The 22,791-nt window shown below is 45.3% G+C and overlaps 1 protein-coding gene across 11 annotated transcripts in view; it reads right to left on the minus strand.

Moving 5' to 3' along the window:
* Fry (FRY microtubule binding protein) overlaps nucleotides 1–22,791 on the minus strand; it is a 394,540-nt gene that overhangs the window by 181,434 nt on the left and 190,315 nt on the right. For all 11 annotated transcript variants that reach the window (XR_015633957.1, XR_015633958.1, XR_015633959.1 and 8 more), the window contains 1 exon segment: nucleotides 11,610–11,809. Coding sequence is in view for 8 of the 11 variants with exons in the window: in XM_087578216.1 (XP_087434342.1) it covers nucleotides 11,610–11,809 (200 nt within the window). In the remaining 3 variants the exon portion in view is untranslated.

The following is a 22,791-nucleotide window of genomic DNA, read 5'->3' on the forward strand; positions in this document are numbered from 1 at the left end:
GCGTGTGTGCGTGCCTGCCTGCCTGCACGCCATGACCTTTGAAGATTAGATGGCGTGCTGAGAGTTACTTCTCTCCTTCTATCAAATAGAATCTGGAGACTGGCTCACGTTACCCAGCTTGCTGGCCAGCACCTCTACCTGCCGAGCCATCTTGCTGGTCCTTGAATGAATTTATATTAGTATCCTTTTGTCCCTGTAAAACACAAAACACTTTCGTATGATCTCTTACTTGTGTTAAGAAAAAAAGGATGCATCCATCAGTTCTCAAAAGAAGGTCCGAATGACAAAGACACAGTTGAAATGGAAAAGTTAAATCAAAAGAACACTGAAATTCTCTCTCATATGAGGTGGTGTGGTTGTCATGAGGAGGTGAAACTTCTAGCAAGGATGCTGTGGGGATGAGCTAGAGAAGAGAGTAGCCACAGTGGAAGAACAGTATGGGTGGGTTCTTCAAAAGGCTGAACATAGAATTAGCGTGTGGTTCATGGATATGGCCCCGAGGTAGATGCTTGAAGGAATGGAGGCCACCATATAGCAGACGCCCCAACACACTTGAGTTGATTGTGGCACTATTCATGTCCAGCAGCCAGGGTATGGGCCAAGGTTAAGCACATCAACAGAGGAGGATAAAGAACGCCTGGCAGATGTGGATGTGGGGTTTTACATCGATTATAAAGATGCAAGGGATGCGTTATCTGCACAAAAGCCAATCATGTTGGATGACATCGGGGCATAGGACTTCTTCCATGTATAGAATAGAGACATCATAGGTGCGCTCGCTCTCTCTCTCTCTCTCTCTCTCTCTCTCTCTCTCTCTCTCTCTCACACACACACACACACACACACACACACACACACACACACACACACACTTGATGCTTCCTTTGGCATCAGAGTCACTGCTGTCTTTGGGAGGGGTGGCCACTGGTGACTGAGCCCGACACCCATGTGTGTATGGGCAACGCTAATTCAACCCAGCGGATTATAAAAGAAGGGCATGGAGTTGGGAGGGGCAGGGGGTCCTGGTGGAAGCCGGAGAGAGGGAGCGGGGGTGGCTATGATGAACATCATACATTGTACACATATATACATTGTATATATGTATACACATATACATGTGTACGTTGTATGATACATTGTACACATATATGAAATTTTCAAGAAGTCAATAAGACTGTTAAATACATGATAGCCCCCACCCATGGAGGAACTGATTACTACTAAATACTACTAAATTACTACAAAGCCCTTTGATTTTTTTTTCCTTATTTCGAGATACTTCTTACATGGTTTGCTTGTTTTAAGTTTCACTTGGACCACAGTGGGGTATTAAATTCCATTTCACAGATGAGAAGTCTTACTTAGGAACCACAAAAGCAATGGTTCTCACCTGCACGGTTCCAAGCAAGAAAACAAACTTCAGGTCCAGCCACACGCAGAGAAAAGTGACTCTGCACTCTGCTGGGAAAGCATCTGAAGCAGCTGTAGGGGATCTCGCCTCAGCCATTATCCCCACTTTTAGCCACGGCCAATGCTCTGGTTCTGAGTTACGGTGCGGCTACAGCAGCGGTTCTCAACCTTCCCTATGCTGTGGTCTTTTAATAGTTTCCTCATGTTGTAGTGACCCCCCCCAACTGTAAGATTATCATCGTCACTTCATAACTGTAAGTTTTGCTACTGTAAGGAATCATAATGTAAATGTCTGATATATAGGGTACCTGACAGGAGATCCCTCGCCCCAAGTGGCATCGCAACCCCACAGGTTAAGAACCGCTGGTCTACAGGTTTCCTGGGAATGGCTTGTGAGATTAAGGAAGGGCAGTGCCAGCCAAAACAGCCTCATTACTGAGCAGGTCGTTCAAAAACTGACTGGTTTAATTATACCTGAAAAATAAGCCAGTTCCTTGGCAGGCGTGACATAAGTGTTCCCCGTATGACTAGCCGTCCTCCCATCTTTTTTCTGAACAATATCACCCTAGCTTCATCACTGCCTTTGGCAGGGAGCTCAATCTAGGTTACTCTCTATGAACTTCTATCAGACGCACTGAAGCAGTACCAGCTTCAGATTAAAGAGGGTTTTGGTCTAAAAGAAGGGAAGCAGATTGGAAAGCACAGTGCAGAGATCTGAAGACTCTAACTCCACTGTTTACACAGCCCCACCCAACAAACACACACACTGCTGTCTTAGCACAGGAGGATCACCCTCCTTCAGGTTTACCTATCTTGACATGTACCAGGGTGACATTCATGAAGCTTTAAACACAATCCAATGTAACAGACTGCGTGACGATCTGACAGAGTCTGTCCCTTGGTACAGAAGGATTTCCCAACCCCCAGACCCCTTAAATATTTAACATGGTTCCAGAAGAGAGGACATGATGTTTCTGATATCTGGGAGTCAGAGAGAACATCTGAGGATGAAATGTTATGGCTATATGTCTTATCGGTCTGTAGGAAAGTAAAACCAATCTATAAAAATATTGTTTGACTGATTAGTTGATACTTTTTCATTGATTTATTTATTTTAAAGGTTTACATGTATAGGTGTTTTGCCTCGTGTGTGTGTGTGTGTGTGTGTGTGTGTGTGTGTGTACATGTGCATGCAGCACCTGAGGGCACCAATAGGGGCGTTAGATCCTCAGGAACTGAAGTTACAGATGATTGTGAGACACCAGGTGGGTGCTGGAAATGGAACCCTGGTCTCTCAGAATGTTAGCCAGTGCTTTTGGCTGCCAAGTCATATCTCCAGTCCCGATCAGTTCATTTACTTTGGGGTTGGGGTGGTGTTGGGGATTGAACCTAGGGACTTGTACACACTGGGCAAGCGTTCTACTACTGAGCTACATCCCTAGCCAAAAAGAAAGAAAAAAAGAAAAGAAAAGAAAAGAAAAATGCAAAGGGTCTATTGTGAGTACAAATGGCAAACATCCCAGCCTGGCTCTGTTCCTCTCGTCAGACATGAGGAAAGTCACGAGGCAAGCCAGGGTAGGCCTGTTTTCACTTGCCCAAGGCTTCCCTGCTTAGAGCCATAACCAAGTTATACGAGAACTGGAATCGCTGGTCCCAGTATAGATTGCAGGCGGCCGTCTGTGGTTCTAGCACTGTGTCCTGCTTATGTCACGTGGACATAACTGAACCCGTGCCAGCTCTAAACCAACTCCCAGGAGATGAAGCTGGGGGCAAGGGACAGAGGTTTGTCACAGACCCTTCTACCAGCACCTGGAACTTTAGCGTGTGATAACACCATCATTAGCTAACTGCCTGGCCTACAAGAAGCCAGCGGGTCATGACCATAGCTCATACAGGTTTGGTCTTAAAGCACGGCATCCGTCACTGCACACACTGGCTGTTGCAATAGTTTGGCATGCTGGACTCTCCCAAGATCTCCTACTCTAAGAAAACAGCTTGGATTACTTCTAGTAATTTTAATGAATTCTTACAGCTTCTGCCAGCCCATACCTGAGCTCCCAACTAGGCACAGGGCCAGTATCTGAAAGAGCCTGCCTAGGTCTGAGCCAGTGTGTATCAGGTAAGGAAGTCATCCTGGCTCAGGCAAGTCCCACCTTCACAAGACCTTTCATCCCTAAAGTACTGGCAACTTGGCTTTTATCTCAGTTAGGGTTTTACTGCTGTGAACAGGCACCATGACCAAGGCAACTCTTATAAGGACAACATTTAACTGGGGCTGGCTTACAGGTTCAGAGGTTCAGTCCATTATCATCAAGACGGGGGCATGGCAGCATCCAGGCAGGCATGGTGCAGGAGGAGCTGAGAGTTCTACATCTTCACCTGAAGGCTGCTAGGACAAGACTGGCTTCCAGGCAGGGTGAAGGTCTTAAAGCCCACACCAACTGTGACACACCTACTCCAAGAAGACACCTCCAAATAGTGACACTCCGTGGGCCAAGCATATTCAAACAACGACGGCGCTCGCTCTCTCTCTCTCTCTCTCTCTCTCTCTCTCTCTCTCTCTCTCTCTCTCTCTCCCTCTCTCTCTCTCCATCTTCGTGTCTGCTGAAGGACAGGGTGAAAGCCACACGGGCTGGCTGCTTTTGAAATCATGCAGACATTTGCATTTTCAGAGACCCCAAATTCGCCCAAACCCACAACTCTTTCAAAGTCTTTTGTCAATGAATTGAGATTTCTCCTTCCTGTTGGATGTTCTAGGCTCAGGCATTTGCCGATGCCCCAAATAGTTTCCACCACAGTTCTTTAAAGAAACAATGGAAAGTTCCAGAAATGCAAGAGTTAAAACGGGCTGGAGAGATGGCTCAATGGTTAACAGCACTGACTGCTCTTCCAGAGGTCCTGAGTTCAAGTCCCAGCTACCACATGGTGGCTCACAACCGTCTGTAATGAGATCTGGTGCTCCTTCTGGTCTGCAGGCATATATACAGCACAGAAATACATATACATACATACATACATACATACATACATACATACATACATACATACATATATAATCTAAAAAAAAGTGTAAGCAGATAAAACATCTGTTGCACATATTAGGACTATGACTGCTTAACAGGGCTACGATTGGCTGTCTGACTGTTCTCACCTCACAGTAGACAATGCTGGGTCCCGACTGACTACCTAAAACATGAATCTCCTGCCGTTTTGTGGCGGAAAAGTACATTTCTTTAACATCAGCCAGACTATAGGAGAGGAAGCAGACAATAGAGTTAGCTTGGGAAGATAGAAAATTTCTTGAAATTCCCATGGTGTACTGCCTGGCTTTTCAGTATGACCTAGCACTATGCTGTTCCTTGCTGTCTCTGTGCCTGCCTAGCCTCAGGTCTTTATGACAGTTCTTCTCTGCAGACCATCACTGTGTGACTCACTTCATATCCTGGTTACCCTGCCATGGTCCTCAGCATTTATATATGTGGTGGTTCAAAGGAGAAATTTTCTCCACAGGCTCACTGATTTGAACTCTTGGTCCCCAGTAGGTGGCGCTGTTTTAGAAGGTTATGAAATGTTTAGGGGTTACAGCCTTGCTGGAGGACGTACGTCACTGTGGGTGGGCACTGGCAGTTTATAGCCCCACCCCACCTCCGGTTCACACTCTCCCAGCTTCATGTTTATGGTTGACGATGTACTCTCTCAGGTTCCTGTCCCACTGCTTGCTGCCAGGTCCCTCCACCACAATGGACTCTATCTCTAGACCCGCAAGCCTGAATAGACTCTTTTTCTCCTGAAGCTGCTATCTTGTCAGGATGTTCTATCACAAACAGAAAGCATCTAAAAGAACATCCATGGAAACCTAAGTACTTGTTGGAAACAGTGAGAGTGTAGCCTTTGTCTCCTGTTGTGAACTTTTATTTGTTGACCTCAGTCTTAGGGTTTCGCTACTGTGAAGGGACACCATGAGCAAGGCAACTCTTTTTTTTTTTTTTTTTTTTTGGTTCTTTTTTTCAGAGCTGGGGACCGAACCCAGGGCCTTGCGCTTCCTAGGTAAGCGCTCTACCACTGAGCTAAATCCCCAGCCCCGCAAGGCAACTCTTATGAGGGTTTAGTCCATTATCATCATGCCCTGAAGCATGGCACTGTGCAGGGAGACGTGGTACTGGAGGAATCAAGAATTCTGCATCTTGATCTGCAGCCAGCAGAAGGAGACTATAGTCTCTGTGGTGGTTTGAAAAGAAATGGCCCCCAGACTCATGTGTTTGAATGCTTGGCCCATAAGAAGGAGGACTATTAGGAGGTGTGGCCTTGTTGGAGTGAGTGTGTCACTGTTGGGATGGACTTTGAGATCTCCTACACTCAAACTATGCCCGGTGTGGTATACAGTCTCCTGATACTGTTTGCAAATCAAGGATGTAGAATTCTCAGCCCTATCTCCAGCGTCATGTTGGCCTGCATGCTGCCATGCTTCCTGCTAGGACAACAATGGACTAAGCCTCGAAAACTGTAAGCCCCTGAACATGTTCTTCCTATAGCCAGAACTATTTCAAATCAACTCATTTATGACCCTCTGGGTTCTTGTGCTTTGGGAGGTGATAGAGGCTTAGTTCGGGTTTCACTGCTGTGAAGAGACACCATGACCATGGCAACTCTTATAAAGGACAACATTTAATTGGACCGGCTTACAGTTTTAGAGGCTTACTCCATTGTTGTCCTGGCGGGAAGCATGGCAGCATGCAGGCCAGCATGGTGCTGGAGATAGGGCTGGCTATAGGAAGAACATGTTCAGAAATGGACAGCCAACTGCTTGCTCAAGCCTCTACTCTGCTTGAGGAAACACAAAGAGATGCTGGCTTCCAAAGAAACAAAGAAGTGGTTGGCTGGTCCTAGGCCCCAGACTACAACCATGAAGATGATTACGAGGGCTGAACACCTCGTGTATGCCCGCGAGGACCCCAGGTGCTCCACACATCGCTCATGATGGCTCCTTATCAGCCATCCCAGGAGTTAGGCACCGAGCTCATCCAACAGATGGGGAAATGAGGAGGCAGACATTGCCCTAGACCATACGCCTATAGCTACGGAAACAAGAGTCAAATCAAAATCAGTTTGCCCCAAGTAACTTTATATCCATTCATACCGTTTGTAACTTTCTATCCATTCAGTCCACAAAGTTGAAACTGATGAAGCTCTTCAGTTTGGGAAAGCTGAGGAGCCTTGTTTTTCTTGTTTTTAAAAGGAGTTTAGTGAGAAATTAGTAGCCTGCAACTACAGTGCAAATGCTACCAAAGTAGCGACTCCCGCATATTGAGAGTGTGCCTTCTGTGGCTGAGATAATCGACTCATGGGGTGGGGTTGAGGCAGTGACCTATCAGTGAATAATGAGGTATCCTCAGACGCCTGCAGGCAGAGACTAAGAACCAGTGTCCAGCTGCTGTTGTTGAGCGTATTCTAGAACACTCATCTCTGAAGAAAGACGGACCGAGAAGGGCTCCCGATTATCGGTGTAGACCTGAGCAAGATGGCCTGTGAAATACATGGGCTGGTTCCTACAAAGGTATTTCCTTTTAGCCTTTCTTGTTAATGTTTCAGTCACTCATGTCTTGGCCTACTCATTCATTCATAATATCTTTACTGGGGTTGGAAAGGTGGCCCAGTGGTTATGAGTACTTGCTGCTGTTACAGAGGACCTGGGTTCAGTTCTCAGTACCCACATAGTGGTTCACAACCATCCATAATTCCGGTTCCAGGGGTTGGAAATGCTTGAGTAGGCACAGGGGCCTCTGTGGGTACCACGCAAATGTGTGTGTCACAAAGTATACATGCAGGAAAAATAGCCATACACATAAATATAAATACATCGTTAAGAGAAAACATTTACTATCTATTGTCTATAAAATATTTAAGAAGAGTGAGAAGAGTGAGAGGAGGGCAGAGAGAAGATGTATAAACCACAAGGAGACACAGGCATTGTCTCGCAGTAAGCTTCTGCTGCCTTTTCAACCAAAAATTCAACCTCTGTGAAAATACAGTTTATACTATGGTCTGATATACACATAAAGAAACAAAAGCCCCACAGAACAATGTCCACTCTAGAAAAACCATAACATTCTCTATTCTACTCCACTAAGACGATAGTTCTAATGAAGTGTATTGTGGTGTATGTGTGTGTGTGTGTTTGTGTGTGTGTGAGTATGTGTGTGTGACTCTATGCGTGGTGTGTGTGTGATGTGTGAGTGTGTAGTGTGTGAGTGTGTGAATATGTGTTTTGTGTGAGTGTGTGTGAGTGTATGCATGGTATGCATGTGTGCTGGCATGCGTGTGTGTTTGTGTGTATGAGTGTGTGTTGTGTTTGTGTGTATGAGTGTGTGTTGTGTTTGTGTATGTGTGTGTATTAGTGTGTATGTGTACACGTGTGTGTGTGTGTGTGTGTATTGGGGAGAGTGAGGGTTTGGGGAGAGGGAAGACACATGCGTATGTCCACGAGGACACAGTTTTACAGACACATCAGCAAGAAAAATCAAGGGAAGCTTTTTGTTGAGAAAGTGTGAGTTGGGCCTTAGCGATGGGCAGGAAGAGAAGCTGAGAATTACATGAGGTGGGGTATTCATCACTGCACGATGGCTAGCAAGAAATGGATTCATACAGGTACATGGTACGAGTGAGATAGATTGTGGCAAAATCAAGAGATAAAGAATGTGGGGTTGGGGATTTAGCTCAGTGGTAGAGCCCTTGCCTAGCAAGTGCAAGGCTCTGGGTTCACTCCCCAGCTCCGCAAAAAAGGAAAAAAAAAAAAAGAGAGAGAGATGAAGAATGTGAAATGAGGGTTTCAAACAAGATGAGAAAGACAAACGTACACCTAGGAAGATTCATCAGACAGCATCAGATGAGAAAGAAGTACCACCCATCACCCTCCACTATGTCCACCTTGGGGACATGCTGCCCCACTCTAGGCACTCCTCATACACGAAGGCATTTACTCTGACTTCTATCAGCCTGGGGAGCAAACCAGAAATTCCACAGATGCCAAAGGCAGAAAACCAGACAAAGAGGACCACGGAGCTCCCATGCGACATCTGGAAATGCTGAGTGGAACATACTGGTTTCTAAAACTCAGAGCTGAGCTGAGGAGACACACAAAGGGCAAGGGATGAGATAGCATCATGGCTGCCTGTGGGAGGGTTCTTTGCCTCAAGAGCCTGGCAGCATTCCTGCTGTCTACAGGAAGATAACAAAAGCCTTGAGCCCCCAGTGGTGGTACACTGGAAAGACAAGACCTTATACAAACACCTCCAGAACAATAAGGACAATCCATTGTTGACAAAAGCTACCAGGTGTAACAAACACAAACACAGACCTTTGAATATTGGTGTCACAGTGCAGTCACTTACAGGAGGACAGAAAACATTCACTTAAGGTGACCGAATGCATAAAAGAAACCTGGGACTGTAAGTGGCAAAATATAGCAAATCCTTAGAAACCTTTAAACAGATATTAAAAGAGAAATAAACAGGACTTCTAGGGATTAAAAACATAATTGCTGAAATTATAGTTCTGCTTAGGAGGATTGAGTGACCTATCAGAAAAAGCCCCAGTTCCCTTGCACACTAATGAACTAAAATATAGGTCTAAGGAAATTACTCAGAAAGAATTCAAGATGAGGTATTAGCAGTGGGAGAAGAACAGGGAAAAGATTCGTGATATAATATATGAAGACAGTAAAAACTGTGTAGGAGGAGCTGGGGAGCACACCTTTACTCCCAGCGCTTGGGAGGCAGAGGCAGGTGGATCTCTGAGTTTGAAGCCAGCTTGGTCTACAGAGTGAGTTCCAGAACACTCAGCACTATGCAGAAACCTCATCTCAAATTAATTAATTAGTACTGGGAATGGGTAAAAAGGTCAAAAGGTGATATTTAGATAAAGAATGGTCAAGTATTTTCTAGATTTGGTGAATGAAGGAGGGATATAAGTCTAAATTAAAAAAGCCTAAGAGTCTCAAACACAAAAATAAAAATAAATTCCTATGCAAATGCAGAGTAATAAAAGCACAGAGCTCCAAAGGTAAGGAGAAGACCACAAAAGCAAACTGAGGAAAAGTAAATCATCTACAAGGAAATAAAACAAGAGACTATTCAACAGTAACCACAGAGGCAACTGAGTGAAACAGCACTCCAAAGATCTGGTCCAATAGTCTAGAGGACAAATGAGTGCCACCCAGAATTCTATACCCAGCTGAACTATCACCAGAGACTGAGTGGGCACGCTAATCTGAGGAACAGTGAGCCCTTCCTTTGACTTCTATGCTATAAGATAAAAATATAAAAATGATATAGACGATCTCACTTAGCTTACTTAGCACACGAGAAAGACAAAACAAAGACAATGATGAACAAGAACAAAGGCAATTAAATGTCCCCATGAAGCATTAGAAAATAGAAAAAAAATTATTGACTCTTCCATCAATATTAATGACTCTCACTTGAGCATCTTTTGGGTACAGATAGAAATACTGCTGAACAGCTCAAAGATGTTTATAAAGGTATTAATGAAGGAGGAAACTGAAATCCGATTTCTGTAGGACATTTTTAGTGTCCAGCCTTTACCCTCCACTGAGAATAGTTCTTTGGGTACTGAAAAGCCATGTATAGAATTTTAAACTTTAATGTGCCATGGTGCAGGTTCTTTTGTTCACTGTGTACTCAACTATTACAGTAAGGGCAGCTCTCCCTGGGGCATGGTCATCAGAACCACTTTTTCCTCCTTCCGGTTTCTCCTTCTACAAGGTTCTCTTCCCTCCCTAAGTCTTTAGATAGAATTATACCCCATGCCTTTCATCCATCAATCTATATTTGAAATAGAAATAACACCAAATTGACTAAGGTACTAAACAGAGCTGGGCATGATGGTGCCTACCCATCATGCCAGTTCTTGAGGAGAAATGGAGACACGAGTTCAAGGCAGGTTTCCTACAAACCCAGTCTGAGACCCTGTCTCAAAACAACAACAAAATCCAAAGGGAGTGTTAAAGAAAAAAAAATCAATGTCAACTGCTAAACAATCTTTCTTCAGATTTTAGAGCTAAGGTGCCTGATGACCTTTAGAACATGAAAGACCTTTACTTAGTCTTTGACTCTGCACATCAATGAACAGAAGCATTCATGTTTCTGTGAGGGTTAGCATGAAAGAAAATAATTTGGAAAAAAATCAAGAAATAGCCCCAGGAGGTCAAGTTTGTGATATTCTAACTATGGAAGAAAGCAAAACCAAAAGGCATGCTCCAGAAGTCCCTGCTCGGTGGGTAGCCATATTACCCACAGTGCTTTGCTTTCCGGGTCACTAGTTCTTGGCTCTCCTGAGTTCCTTCAGATGTGGCTTTGCAGATACCAGCCCCTTTGTCACCTAAAGATGTTCGCTTTTGAACAAACATGAATCCTTCCCACCAACCTTCTTCTGGGCTTAAGGGAAGCAGCCTAGGTCTTGGTCTCATAAAAGGATGCCACATAGTGAGTTTCATCTTTAACAATATGACCCTCAAATAGAGGGTCAAAATACCCCAGCAATGAATATATATCTGTGTCTATTTATATCTATCTATCTATCTATCTATCTATCTCTATCCATCTATCTATCCATCCATCCAATCCATCTATCCATACATACATACATACATCTATCTACCTACTTACCTATTTAAATATCTACAGTATTACATGCCTTAGAGCTATATTTGAAAGCAGGCTGGACAAGTATCAATCCCCCATGTCCTCTGCTTCAGTTCCTGTCTCTGTGATCCTGCTTTTAAGTCCTGCTATGACTTCAGCCAATGATGGACTGCGAGCTATAAGACGAAATAAATCCTTGCCTTCCCAAGTCGCCTTTGGTCATAGTGTCTATCCCAATGGGAAAACAAACCAAGATAACAGCGTTTGCACATCATTTCTGTATATCCTCCTGAGTAATTTAAAATCACCTCTGGGTGGCTTGTAACACCCACTACAGTGTAAATGCTAAGAGATAGTTGCTATGACACTGAATTGTTTGGGAACTCACAGTATATGCAGTGTATTCCCCCCCGCCCCGCCACCTCCATGTCTTTATCTGTGCTTGGTTGGGTCAACAGATCAGGGACCCATGGATCTAGAGTACCAGACATGTTCGGCACGAAGGATTTAAGAAGAGGTCCTTTCATGGTCCGTACTTACCAAAGGCTCTGCCATGATGATTCGAATCTTACGCTCAGCCTGAGTGGTGAAGCTCACAAATACACTCTTGAGGACATACTCTCCTGGCTTGCTGTCTGGGTCCACATTGATCGGCAACATGGCCGGTGGTCCTTTCTCCCTGTGCGTGCCTGAAGCAGGTGGGACTGGAGGCTTGATGTAACCGTTGCCAACTGGAGAAGCTGAAAAAAACAGAGTGGTTTTTAATGGATATAAAGACGTCATAAATAGTCAGATGTGTGTTAGTAAATCATAAGTGTAAGGCTGGATCATAAAGAGAGCACGCTTCAAATCATAGCCCAGTCACATCCTTTAGGAATGGTGTTAGAATTTAAGCATTTTGATCATATAATGTTTTTATTACAATCAAATACTCCATCCCAAAAGCCTTCTTTACCGCATGGATACAGCGGATAAACTGTATAACATTTAAGATGTTTGAGGCTCCTTTTTAAATAATCTAGGCAAGTAGATTAAGAGAGTCAGAGAGGCGATTTCTTGTCTAGGATTTTAATGGCAGGCTCCCTGTTTCCTGTGTTTCAAAGGCTGAACTCATGGCTCACTGCTTCCACAAAGCTCCGAGAGCCATTTTTCAAAAACTCAGCTGGCTGCTGCTCTCGAATGGATACTAGGAAGGAAAGGTCTCAGAAGCTCGTGCTTGCAATCCTAGTGGGGGGGGGGGGGGACGTTGCTGAGACAGGAGAATCTCCGTGAGGTCAAGGTCAGCCTGGGTAACATAGATGAGTTCAAAGACAGCTTGGAATACAGTAAGAGAAGGGGAAGGAGGACCTGCCTGCCTTTTTACTCCCTTTCTGCATACACTTATCAGAGTAACCTGCACTTGGCCCTCACCTGAGAGGCTTCTATTTGCAGAATGTAATGGTTTGTGTATGCTTGGCCCATTAGGAGGTGTGGCCTTGTTGGAGGAAGTGTGTCACTGTGGAGGTGGGCTTTGTGGGCTCCTGTGCTCAAGCTCTGCCCGGTGTGGAAGAGACTCTCCTAGCTGCCTGCAGATCAACATGTAGAGCTCTCAACTCCTCCAGCACCATGTTTGTCTGGACGCTGCCACTGCTTCTCACCATGATGATAATGGACTGAACTCTGAAACTGTAAGCCAGCCCCAATTAAATATTTTCTTTTATAAGAGTTGCCTTGGTCATGGTGTCTCTTCACAGCCAATAAAACCCTGACTAAGACCCAGTAGACGGTAGTTAACGCAGAGACTCAAAACTAGCCAAGGCACAGAGAACAAGAGACTACAGAAGGCTCAGCACTGAAGAGAGCATCTACCTCCCCACTAATGCTCAGGAATTAAAGAGTCTGAGAGCCAGAGGCGGAACATAACTACAAGAAAACAGTGTTTTCTGGCAGCAGCCGGCCACTTGCACAGATGATTCAGTGGTTCTAACTGCACTCCTGCGCATGCGCCAGACGAAACCCCAGCACGGCGAGGGGATTGCTGGGAAAGAAAAGATCCTATCTCCTGGCAGCACAGAGCCTCTGGCAAGTCACCAGGGGAGATCACACATCAAAGAATATTTTGGGAAGCATGAATTGGTCTTGAAAGGTTCTGTTTTGTTTTGTTTTGGAGTCGGGAGGAAGAGGGGAGATCTGGGAAGAGTTGAAGAATGAATGCATTCAGAACACATTGTGAGACACTTGGAGTTCTCGAAGGACCAATATCAAAAGCGGGGAGAGGCTCTACTGACAACATTGAATTTTTGGTCCCCACCACCACTGGGCCAAGCTACAGTGCCTGTTTTGAGTTTACAAAATGTATAGCGTGATATCTGTACTCATTCCCAGCAGGGATAGCCATCAAGGCTCCTGGGATAGGGGTGGGGGTGTGGTCTCCATATAGAACACAATTTAATGGAAAACGTGTTTTAATCAGATAGCTACGAAAAATAATTTTATTTATGAATGCAAATGCTATATCTGCTTTTAATGGCATTTTGCTATGTGGAATTCTGAGTATAGAATATTTGGGTGTGGTGGTATAAGCCTACAGCTCCAGATGCTGGGTAGGCTGAGGACGGAAGCTCATGTGAGTCTAGAGTTCAAGGCCAGCCAGGGCAGCAAGTTGAACACCTATTTCTTTTTTTTTTTTTTTTTTTTAAGAGTCTCACTGTATAGTCCAGACAGGCCTCAAACTTGGAGCCAATCCTCCTGCCTTAGCCTCTTAAATGTTGGAATTACAGCAATCTGTCACCAGGACTGTCTAAGAGAACTGTGATTTTTCTAAGAGAAAAAAAATTCTAGCATCCACTAGCTAAGAACTAATCAGGTGTCAATTATCCTTTATCCTGCAAATAAAGTAAGATCAGGCAAGCTTAGGATAGAGCTAGAAGCAACAAAGATGGCGGGCAGAGGTAAAATATGGCCTTTAAAGGGAACACGTGGTTTTCAGTGGTCAGGTACAGGCCTTAGGGAGAAGGGTGACAGGAGAGAGAGGACAAAGTCCAGCTTATCGGCTTATTCTACAGGCCAACAGTCCAAGTCAGCTGATGGAGGCCACTGTTGCTCATGCCTGCCCGGCCTCCAGTGCTCGTGGACATCTTGTGGAAGTAGGGCACTGCCCCAGCTCAGAGGGACACGGTACCTGTCCTATCGTCCTACTGTATCAAGGTCAGCACGCTTCAGAGCCAGAGAATGAATGCCAACCCAAAACCTTCCTCTGGAAACAATGCTTTATTATCCTGGTGTCTCTCGGGGCTGAGTGCACTTCTAGGAGCCAGCAGTAACTGTGGCGACATAAGATCCCCAGATCACAAGATCCTGGGACTAAACTCATAATGATAGTGAGGACAGTGGCCCTTGGCACGCCCCTGGCAAAGACCCAGATAGCTGAGATCTAGGCACCAGAATACCTGTCACACAAACTCTCCATTTATAAGCCCAAATCCACGGCTGTCTTTAAGAAGAGTATCTGCTTGTGCTTCCAATCTGATGTCTTTGAATGTAGAGTTCACCCACGTATCAAGCCAACTACAGAGGGTGAAGGGGAAGCAGTCTGGTTCAGCCATGGCTCTGGGTTCACGCAGCCCAGCCTTGAGAGATGGTGGCAAAGTAAAGGTCATGGGTGAGGGCCTGTTAGCCAAATCTACTCCCCAGTTTCTTTCTCTCACCATCATCAACGTCCAACAAGTAATAGGCCCTGTCGATATCACTCTCAGGAAAACGCTCAGCAAGGCTTTTAGTGAAGCCACTCCCTAGAGAGAAGCTATGCATTTGAGAATTAGGGAAGTCCAGACACATTTGGCCATCAGATTCTGTCCTTCCAGTTCATCCTTGTGCACTGCCCTGTATCTGTGCGCCCATTTCAGGAGAAATGGGGACTGTAGCAGCCTGGGAAGAGGAGATTCACAAAGTTCATGGCTCTGAAAAGAGGGCCAGTCCCCCTGCTTTTCTGTCCAGTTGCAAAGATGGACAGAACACACGGCCAGGTTTTCAAAGAACTGGGTTCTGTTTACAAATGCTCCCCTTTCAGAAGCATAACTGAGGATTTGAAATAAATGCTCACCCTCGGTATCCTGCCATGACAGGGAGCAGGCAACCCTCTAAGTAGGTGCACTTCTTAGACATGGTGGACTAACCAACCCCACTTCTTTCTAGAGACAGTGGACCCTATTTTTCAATGAAGGAGTCAATGCAGTCAGAAGTCTGACCGTGCTTGGAGGGAAGGTCTTCTTTCTGTCAGTTCTCGGGACCTTGTTCACTTTCAGGTGCCAGGGACTGTACTTCAGAACTAGGACACCCCTCGATCCCAAGTCTTGTTGTTCCCCAAGGTTCACTTTGTTAACCAGCATCGAGGCTGAGGCTGGTACAGCTGCCTGGAGAATGTGCCACGCCATGTGAGGGCGATAAAAATTAAAAAAAAAGAAAAGGTCCACTATTGTATTTATGAGGGCGCTTAGGAAACGGAAAGTTAAAGGGTATTGCAACTTCTCAAAAGGAGCAGAAGCTCTGGGAGTCACATACAGTAAACGTTGGTAAGAAGGAAAGAAACCCTTCTAAACACAGCGAGAATGAGTTGCCCTGCTCTGAAGAACAATGTTAAGAAACTGACAGTGTTGGGAATAAAAAAGAAAAAATAAATAAATCAATCCATTTGAGCGTCAGCAGAAGGCTGCTTAACAAAATGTCAGGACATCAGCCAGAGAGATGGCGTAGCGACTGAAAGCACTGGTGGATACCACAGAGGACCCAGGTTTGGTTCCAACACCTATGGAATCAACACTCTATCATGAGGTTTCCAGCCATTTAAAAATTGTTCCTGAACGCTTAGGGGTCCACAAGCGACCGCTTCGATACCAGAAACTCTTAATCCTTCCTATGTTCCTAGAAGGTGACAGTCTCCGCTGTGCAAATAAGATCAGAAAGGTTCAGAGAGGGACGTGGACTCAGCTAAGGTCACAGAGCAGAGCCCTGGGGAGCTGTGTGCGCATTCTAGAAGCTTTCAATCACTTAGCCTTTGTTTTCTTAGGTATTTAAAACAAGTTTAGTATAGTGTAGTAAGAGCATTTGATATCACTTTTGCTTCCTCTTCAAAAACAATTTTATGTTTATTTTTATGTGTAGTGTGTGTGCGCGTGTGGGTACATGTGGAGGCCAGATGAGGTCATAGGATACCCCTAAAACTGAAGTTACAGACAGTTGGCAGCCACCATGTAGGGGCTGGGAACTGGAGCCTGGTCCTCTGCAAGAGCGGCCAGTGCCCTTAGCTTCTGAGCCTCTCCCCAGTTCCCACAGCCGCCTGGGAGACTGGTCACCAGTCTCAGTCTCTAGCGGAATAGTATTTATTACTTATATGATTAACAAGACAGAATTCTCATCTTGTCTTTTAAAATCAACCTGTACTTATCAGACTGAACCCTAAAATTAGAGAGAGTCAGCTGCATTCCCAGCTATGCTAATTGCTTGCAAAAGCTAAAATCTGAAGTTGGGTGTGATGGGGCGTGGCTATCATTCTAGCCCTTGGGAGATCGAGGTAGGAGGATCGAAAGTCTTCTACCAGTACTCCTTCTCCTCTTCCTCCTCTTCCTCCTATTCTTTCCCCTTCCTCCTACTACACCATACAGACACACACAGAAACAGATGCACACACACACACACACACACACACACACAGAAACAGACACACACACACAGAGAAACAGACGCACACACACACACATACACACACACAGAGAAACAGACGCACACACACACATACACACACAGAGAAACAGACGCACACACACACACAGAAACAGACACACACACACAGAGAAACAGACGCACACACACACACACACACACACACACAGAAACAGACACACACACACACACCAAGCATACACAAATGTGTTAAAATATAGATTTTCATCAGTAACCATACACTTCCACCTGCTGATATCACATTATTATATATTTTAACCCCCAAGTGGCAGTGTGTTGGGGGAACCTTCAGTCTGGCCCAATCTAATCCAGAATCCATGCTGACACTCCAGAGGACCCCAGACTCATCACATCCACAGCATACGATTAAGCATGCCTGTAGATGCCATAACAGAGCAACCATTCCTATGTTAGGGGACAAGAGGTGGCCCTGGTAAAAACCCAACCCCAGACCAGCAGGACCCTCCATAGCTTCAGTAACATCTGCTACTTATGCTGATGTAGATAAGGCAAGTTTGCTAATGTGGGTTCTGCTCTGGCACGAGCAGGTTTGGGACTTCAGAAGATGATAAAATTAAAAAAGCAAAACAAACAAACAGACAAAAAACCCAGAGTGATTTGGAGAATGAAGTTTCTTATTGATTTATGGTGTAAGGCAAGTTCTAGACAGCCTCGTATGTCTTCCGGCCATAGAGACGGCTTTGCCAGGCTGCATGGCCTCTAGAGTCAGTGTGCACTGAGGACTAGGCATGGGCGTCTAGAGGGTACTGGAAGTCTGACCAATGGCACACCTCAGAATGTGACAGCAGATGGTACACTCCCAAGATAACTGAGGACACACAGCAGCTCTCAGCTTCCTCCCATCCGTGTCCTTACAAAACCGTTCCTGCCCTTGGTCACTCGGAGAACACGGGAGAAAGGCAAGGAGTTCAATCCAGGAAAGTCAACACATGTCTGCCCTGTTTTCTCTCTGCCCTCCCTCCAGTATCTTATCTGAGGAAAATGACCACGACACCTCTCGCTGCCTGTCACCTGCTAAGATGCGATTACACAGACTTCCCCCTGATTTTCAAAGTAGGCACTGTCACCAGAGCCTGAAGGAATTCTGCCAAGACTGGCCAGCAAAGGAAGATGAGGTTACAGTGACATTTCAAGGTCCCTTCTCTGTAAGGAGATCAAATAACCCACAAGAGGCAGGATAATCCTGATTTTCAACTTCTCCCTTCCCTCCAAGAGAACTGACAAAAGGCTCTTTCAGGTGTCCTTTTACCACCACCACCACCACCACCACCACCACCACCACCACCACCACCACTCAGGTCTCATATAGTCCAGGCTAGCCTCATAGCCCTGGCTGGCCTTGAACTCCTGACTCTCTTGCCTGAACTTCAAGAGGTAGGGTTACAGGTGTCTGTCACTATGACTGGCTACCTGGGCCAAACTCTGCTGGAAAGGGTGAGGTGGGGAGGCTCAGCAGTAACCGACTGCTGTTCTTCTAGAAGACTGGGGTTCGATTCCCAGCAAACACATGGCAACTCACAACCACCTGTAACTCCAGTTCCTGGGGATCCAATGCCGCCTGCCTGGTCTCCATGGGCACTGCGCGCGTGAGCACGTGCACACACACACATGTACACACACACACACACAAAGACAGAAGAGGAGCCATGTTTTAAAACTTCCATAATAAGAACTTAGTAATTAACACCCACCTCTCAGATTAACATGAGCTGATGAAGAGCCCTATCCTTCCTACAGAGAAAACTTCACCAATGCCCCAACTTTCCCAGGTACAGCTCCACTCCCCTAAAGTGTCTACAGCACTTGCTTTGTTTCTTTCAAGACAGGATGCCTCCGTGTAGCCCTGGCTGTCCTGGAACTCGCCCTGTAAACCAGGCTGGCCTCTAACTCAGAGATCTGCCTGCCTCTGCCTCCCCAGTGTTGGGATCACGGACACCCACCATCTTGTTTTTATCGCAAGCACTCGACGGTGTCCCTGGCACTACCGACTGAAAATTTGTGGTTATTTTAAATTTGTTGATGTGACATCATCCAGTGTCACAACAAAGGATCGGAGTGGGTGAGATGGTCAGAGCATACTGATCAGTTTAAACTTTTAAATCGGATGCATAAAATGGCAGCTTTACGTTATCCCGTTAGGTCTTGTGTGGCAAGCCAATGGATGGAGACCTGACTTATAGGGCGAATGGGAGCCCATGGGATCCAGAGGAAATGTTGATCTGACGTTGCTGTGTGGGACAGGGCACAAAAGAACTATTTAGAGCAACAACACTCATGAAACGATTACATGATACATACAGCGAGGGGAAAAATGAGGATGGGAACCAGGCAGGCGCCTGCCGGAATCTGTGTCTTAGACTGAAATCCAGTCACGTTGACTTTGCTTCATAAAGAGGACATACGAATTATTTTCCTAGCCCCATGACATAGTGATCAAGGTGTTTAAGAAGTATATTTAGATTACTGCCTCACGGGACTTTCTTAGCATTCTCCAGTTTGGCAGGATGCTGGTTAGAACTCGTGTACCCAAGCGCTGACAACTGTTGGCTGTGTAACCTGGGGAGGATGCTACAGCCTTCAGTGTCTCAGTCAGAGAACAGACAATGCGGATTCATCGAGACCGAGAAGCGTTAGAGAGAATATCCACATGCACGGACTAACGGGGCGGGCACAAGTTTGATGACAGCCTAAGAAAGCAAAGAGACCCTGCGGAACGAGGGTCATTCTATAGGTGTGAGCAAGGTTCTCTAAGTCGATGAAGCAAAACACTCGGGAGGGTCCCAGGACACTCAAGACCTGTAACCAAATGGATGTGGATTTGTTTTAAATCCTGATTCAACCAAACTGGCTGTTGGAAAATACACACTTTAATAGTAAGAAAAATATGAATATGGAATGTGTTAGGTGACAGAAAAGCATTGTGGGTAACCTTGCCAGATACAATCACAGCGCAATGGGTAGTGTATTTCCTAGAATGGATACTCAAAGTGAGGGCTTCAGCGAAATGATGCTTACATTTGGTTCAAAATACTTTACTAAAACAAAACAAGGCCCTAAATAAGCCGCCATGACTAAGTCTTGATAACCGTCAGATCGGAATATGACAATATGTAGTACATTGCAGGATCATTTCTCCTTTTATATTTGTTTAAACATTTCATAATAAAACCCAACATAAGGTGTATTCATGCAGCACCAGCATTCAACAGGCTGAGGCAGGAGGATTACAAATCTGGTATGAGGCTGAACTACAGTCAGTTCCAGGATAGCCTGGGCTACACGGTGAGTGAGCCTCCTGAGCTACATAGCAATAACGTCTCAAAAAAAAGATAGTGAAAATCAAAACAAAGTAAAAACTGGACATCGGTGGCGCGACTTTAATCTCAACACTCGGGAGGCAGAGGCAGATCTCTGAGTTTGAGGCCAGCCTGGTCCACAGAGTGAGTTTCAGGATGGCCCAGGTTACACAGAGAAACCCTGTCTCAAGAAAACAAAATATAGGGGCTGGGGATTTAGCTCAGTGGTAGAGCGCTTACCTAGGAAGCGCAAGGCCCTGGGTTCGGTCCCCAGCTCCGAAAAAAAGAACCAAAAAAAAAAAAAAAAAAAGAAAACAAAATATAAACAAACAAATAAAAAAATGACTTATTTTTTAAACCTGTCCTATGTTTTATAACACCAATAACTGAGGGATTCTATGTTAGAATTTTAGTGCCAACAAACTTCTAAATAAGAAAAAACCTGGACCCTAGAATTCAGATCAGCTCACATAGGTTCACCAAGGGTTCAGCTCCTCTACAGTGCTGTATAAACCAAACTGCATTGAGTAGTGTGGTCTGAGAGCATTCACTCAGAAAGACATGCTCGCACAGAGAGGGCAGGGTGCTACTCTGCCGTTCCTTACCACACACACTCCAACAGTGTTTCCTTACGGATATATTCTTTGTCTCTGAATACTAGCAAAGCAATCAATTAACAAATTCATTGTCATCAAGTCCCTGGAGTGCACAAGACACTCTGGGAATTTCCACAGAGACAGTCGGTCTGAGCCACCAGTGTGAGATCACCAGACTTTAGGAGAGCATCTATTCACTCCCCCATCCATTCGTTCAGTCATCAAATATCTCCTGACCACCCACTCTACTCCACACACTACCCTGTCCACTGAGGAGCACGCCAGGCATGGCCCTTGCCCTCACATAGCCCAAAGCATGCTGGGAGACAGGCAACCCACATAAATGCCCATAGACACATAGCTGCACAGAGCGAAGATGGAGATTTGGTGCGTCAAGTGCCAGGGAAGCATTAAGAGACAAATGCTGTGAATTACTCCAGCTGGACAGCCCACATTCAACCTTGCAAGGCTCCCCTCAGGACCGTGAGGGGAGTTGTTTCTGCAGTTGCATAACTCCTTTACACATCAAACATCCGGGCACACAGGAGCAGAATAATGCGTGCACATAACGTATAGCCTGTAATTGCAGCGGAGAGTAAAATTCGTAGTGCACTGGGAATGTCCGACTTACTGAATCTTTGAAGCCAAGTTTGTCAAAGTGCAGGCTGTGGCCCATTAACTAGGAACAGGGCCACAGTGGCATGTATGGCTCACGTGAACTTTGACGAAACAGACTGGAAGGTATAAGCAAGCAGGCAGCGTTCTGCTTGCTGCCGGTCTTAGCTGTGTCTCTAGGCAGGCGCGTGTGTGTTCTAGGTCTGTGTAGAATGTGTTTATGCTGCAGGTATTATTCTAAAAGGCTCCAGATGCTGAGTGACCAGAGCCATTCACAGGCAGTTTTCTGAGACCTGCCAGAATGACCACGTTGCTTTTGGAGGTAGGCACTTAAGTCAAGCTCCAGGGACAAGAGAAGAAACAATGTCTGCGGCACATTATATAAGCATGTAGTGACAGCACACGCTGTCTGTGCATCTGCACCAAATACATCAGCAGCTGCCATGCTTTGGAAAACAAAGGCCGTAAAGCACAGTTAGTGGCTATGCTAACGTGCCATCCAAGTATACGCCCGTATACAGGTACAACACACATTACAAGGGGCATTGCGGTACATGTTATAGAAAAACACCCACGTGCAACAAAGTGCACATGCAAGCGTGTCGCAGAAAGGTGCGACATAATTCATACAATAACAAAATCTACAGTAATGCGTTTCCACTGCATTGGATACGACAGAAGCTCAACAGATAAGGCTGGGGAGGTGGCTCAGTGGTTAGGAGCACCCACTGCTCTTCCAGAGGATCTGGTTTGTTTCCCAGCAACCACATGGTGGCTCACACATCTATAACACCAGTTCCTGGGGGTCCATTGCCCACCATTACAGGCTGGTTAGTGTTTCGTTTTTAATCAACATTGACATATTTAAGGATGGCTCATATGTCTTTTTTCTCTTTCTGGGCACTGCACATATGTGGCACACAATTAAATATGCAAGCAAAACACACACACACATAAATTTAAAAAAACATTTTTGGACCTATTAATCATACACTACTTTTTCAATGTTTCAATGACTGTTAGATTCACTTAATACAACCTCATAGATGTTTATAATCTAAGACGGATCTAAATCTATCAGGCCACACAGGTGGATTTGTTGATCCTTCTGAAAGTAGACTTTACATATTATGAGAAGAAAGACACTTGAGTTCGGCCGGGTGATGCATACATGCACGACCAGCAATCCAAAAGCTGAGGCAGGAGCTTGAAGAGTTTGAGGCCGAGATGAGCTACAGAGTGAGGTTCTGCTTCCACCACAAAACCCAAAACGCTGAGCACGTTAGCCCGTGCTTACAGTCTTTGAATTTGTGGCACTGAGGCAGGGGGATTGCTATGAGTTTGAAGTCAGTCTGGGCTACAGAATGAGTTCTGGGCTAACATGGGGAAATCTTTATCTCAACAAACCAGGACTACAACCAAAACCAACAACAACAAAGCCAAGAAAGGAAAAAAAAGGAAGGAAGGAAGACAGAC

Source organism: Rattus norvegicus, chromosome 12 (genome assembly GCF_021556685.1).
Source record: "Rattus norvegicus strain SHRSP/BbbUtx chromosome 12, alternate assembly SHRSP_T2T, whole genome shotgun sequence".
In the NCBI taxonomy this organism is placed as follows: domain Eukaryota; kingdom Metazoa; phylum Chordata; class Mammalia; order Rodentia; family Muridae; genus Rattus; species Rattus norvegicus.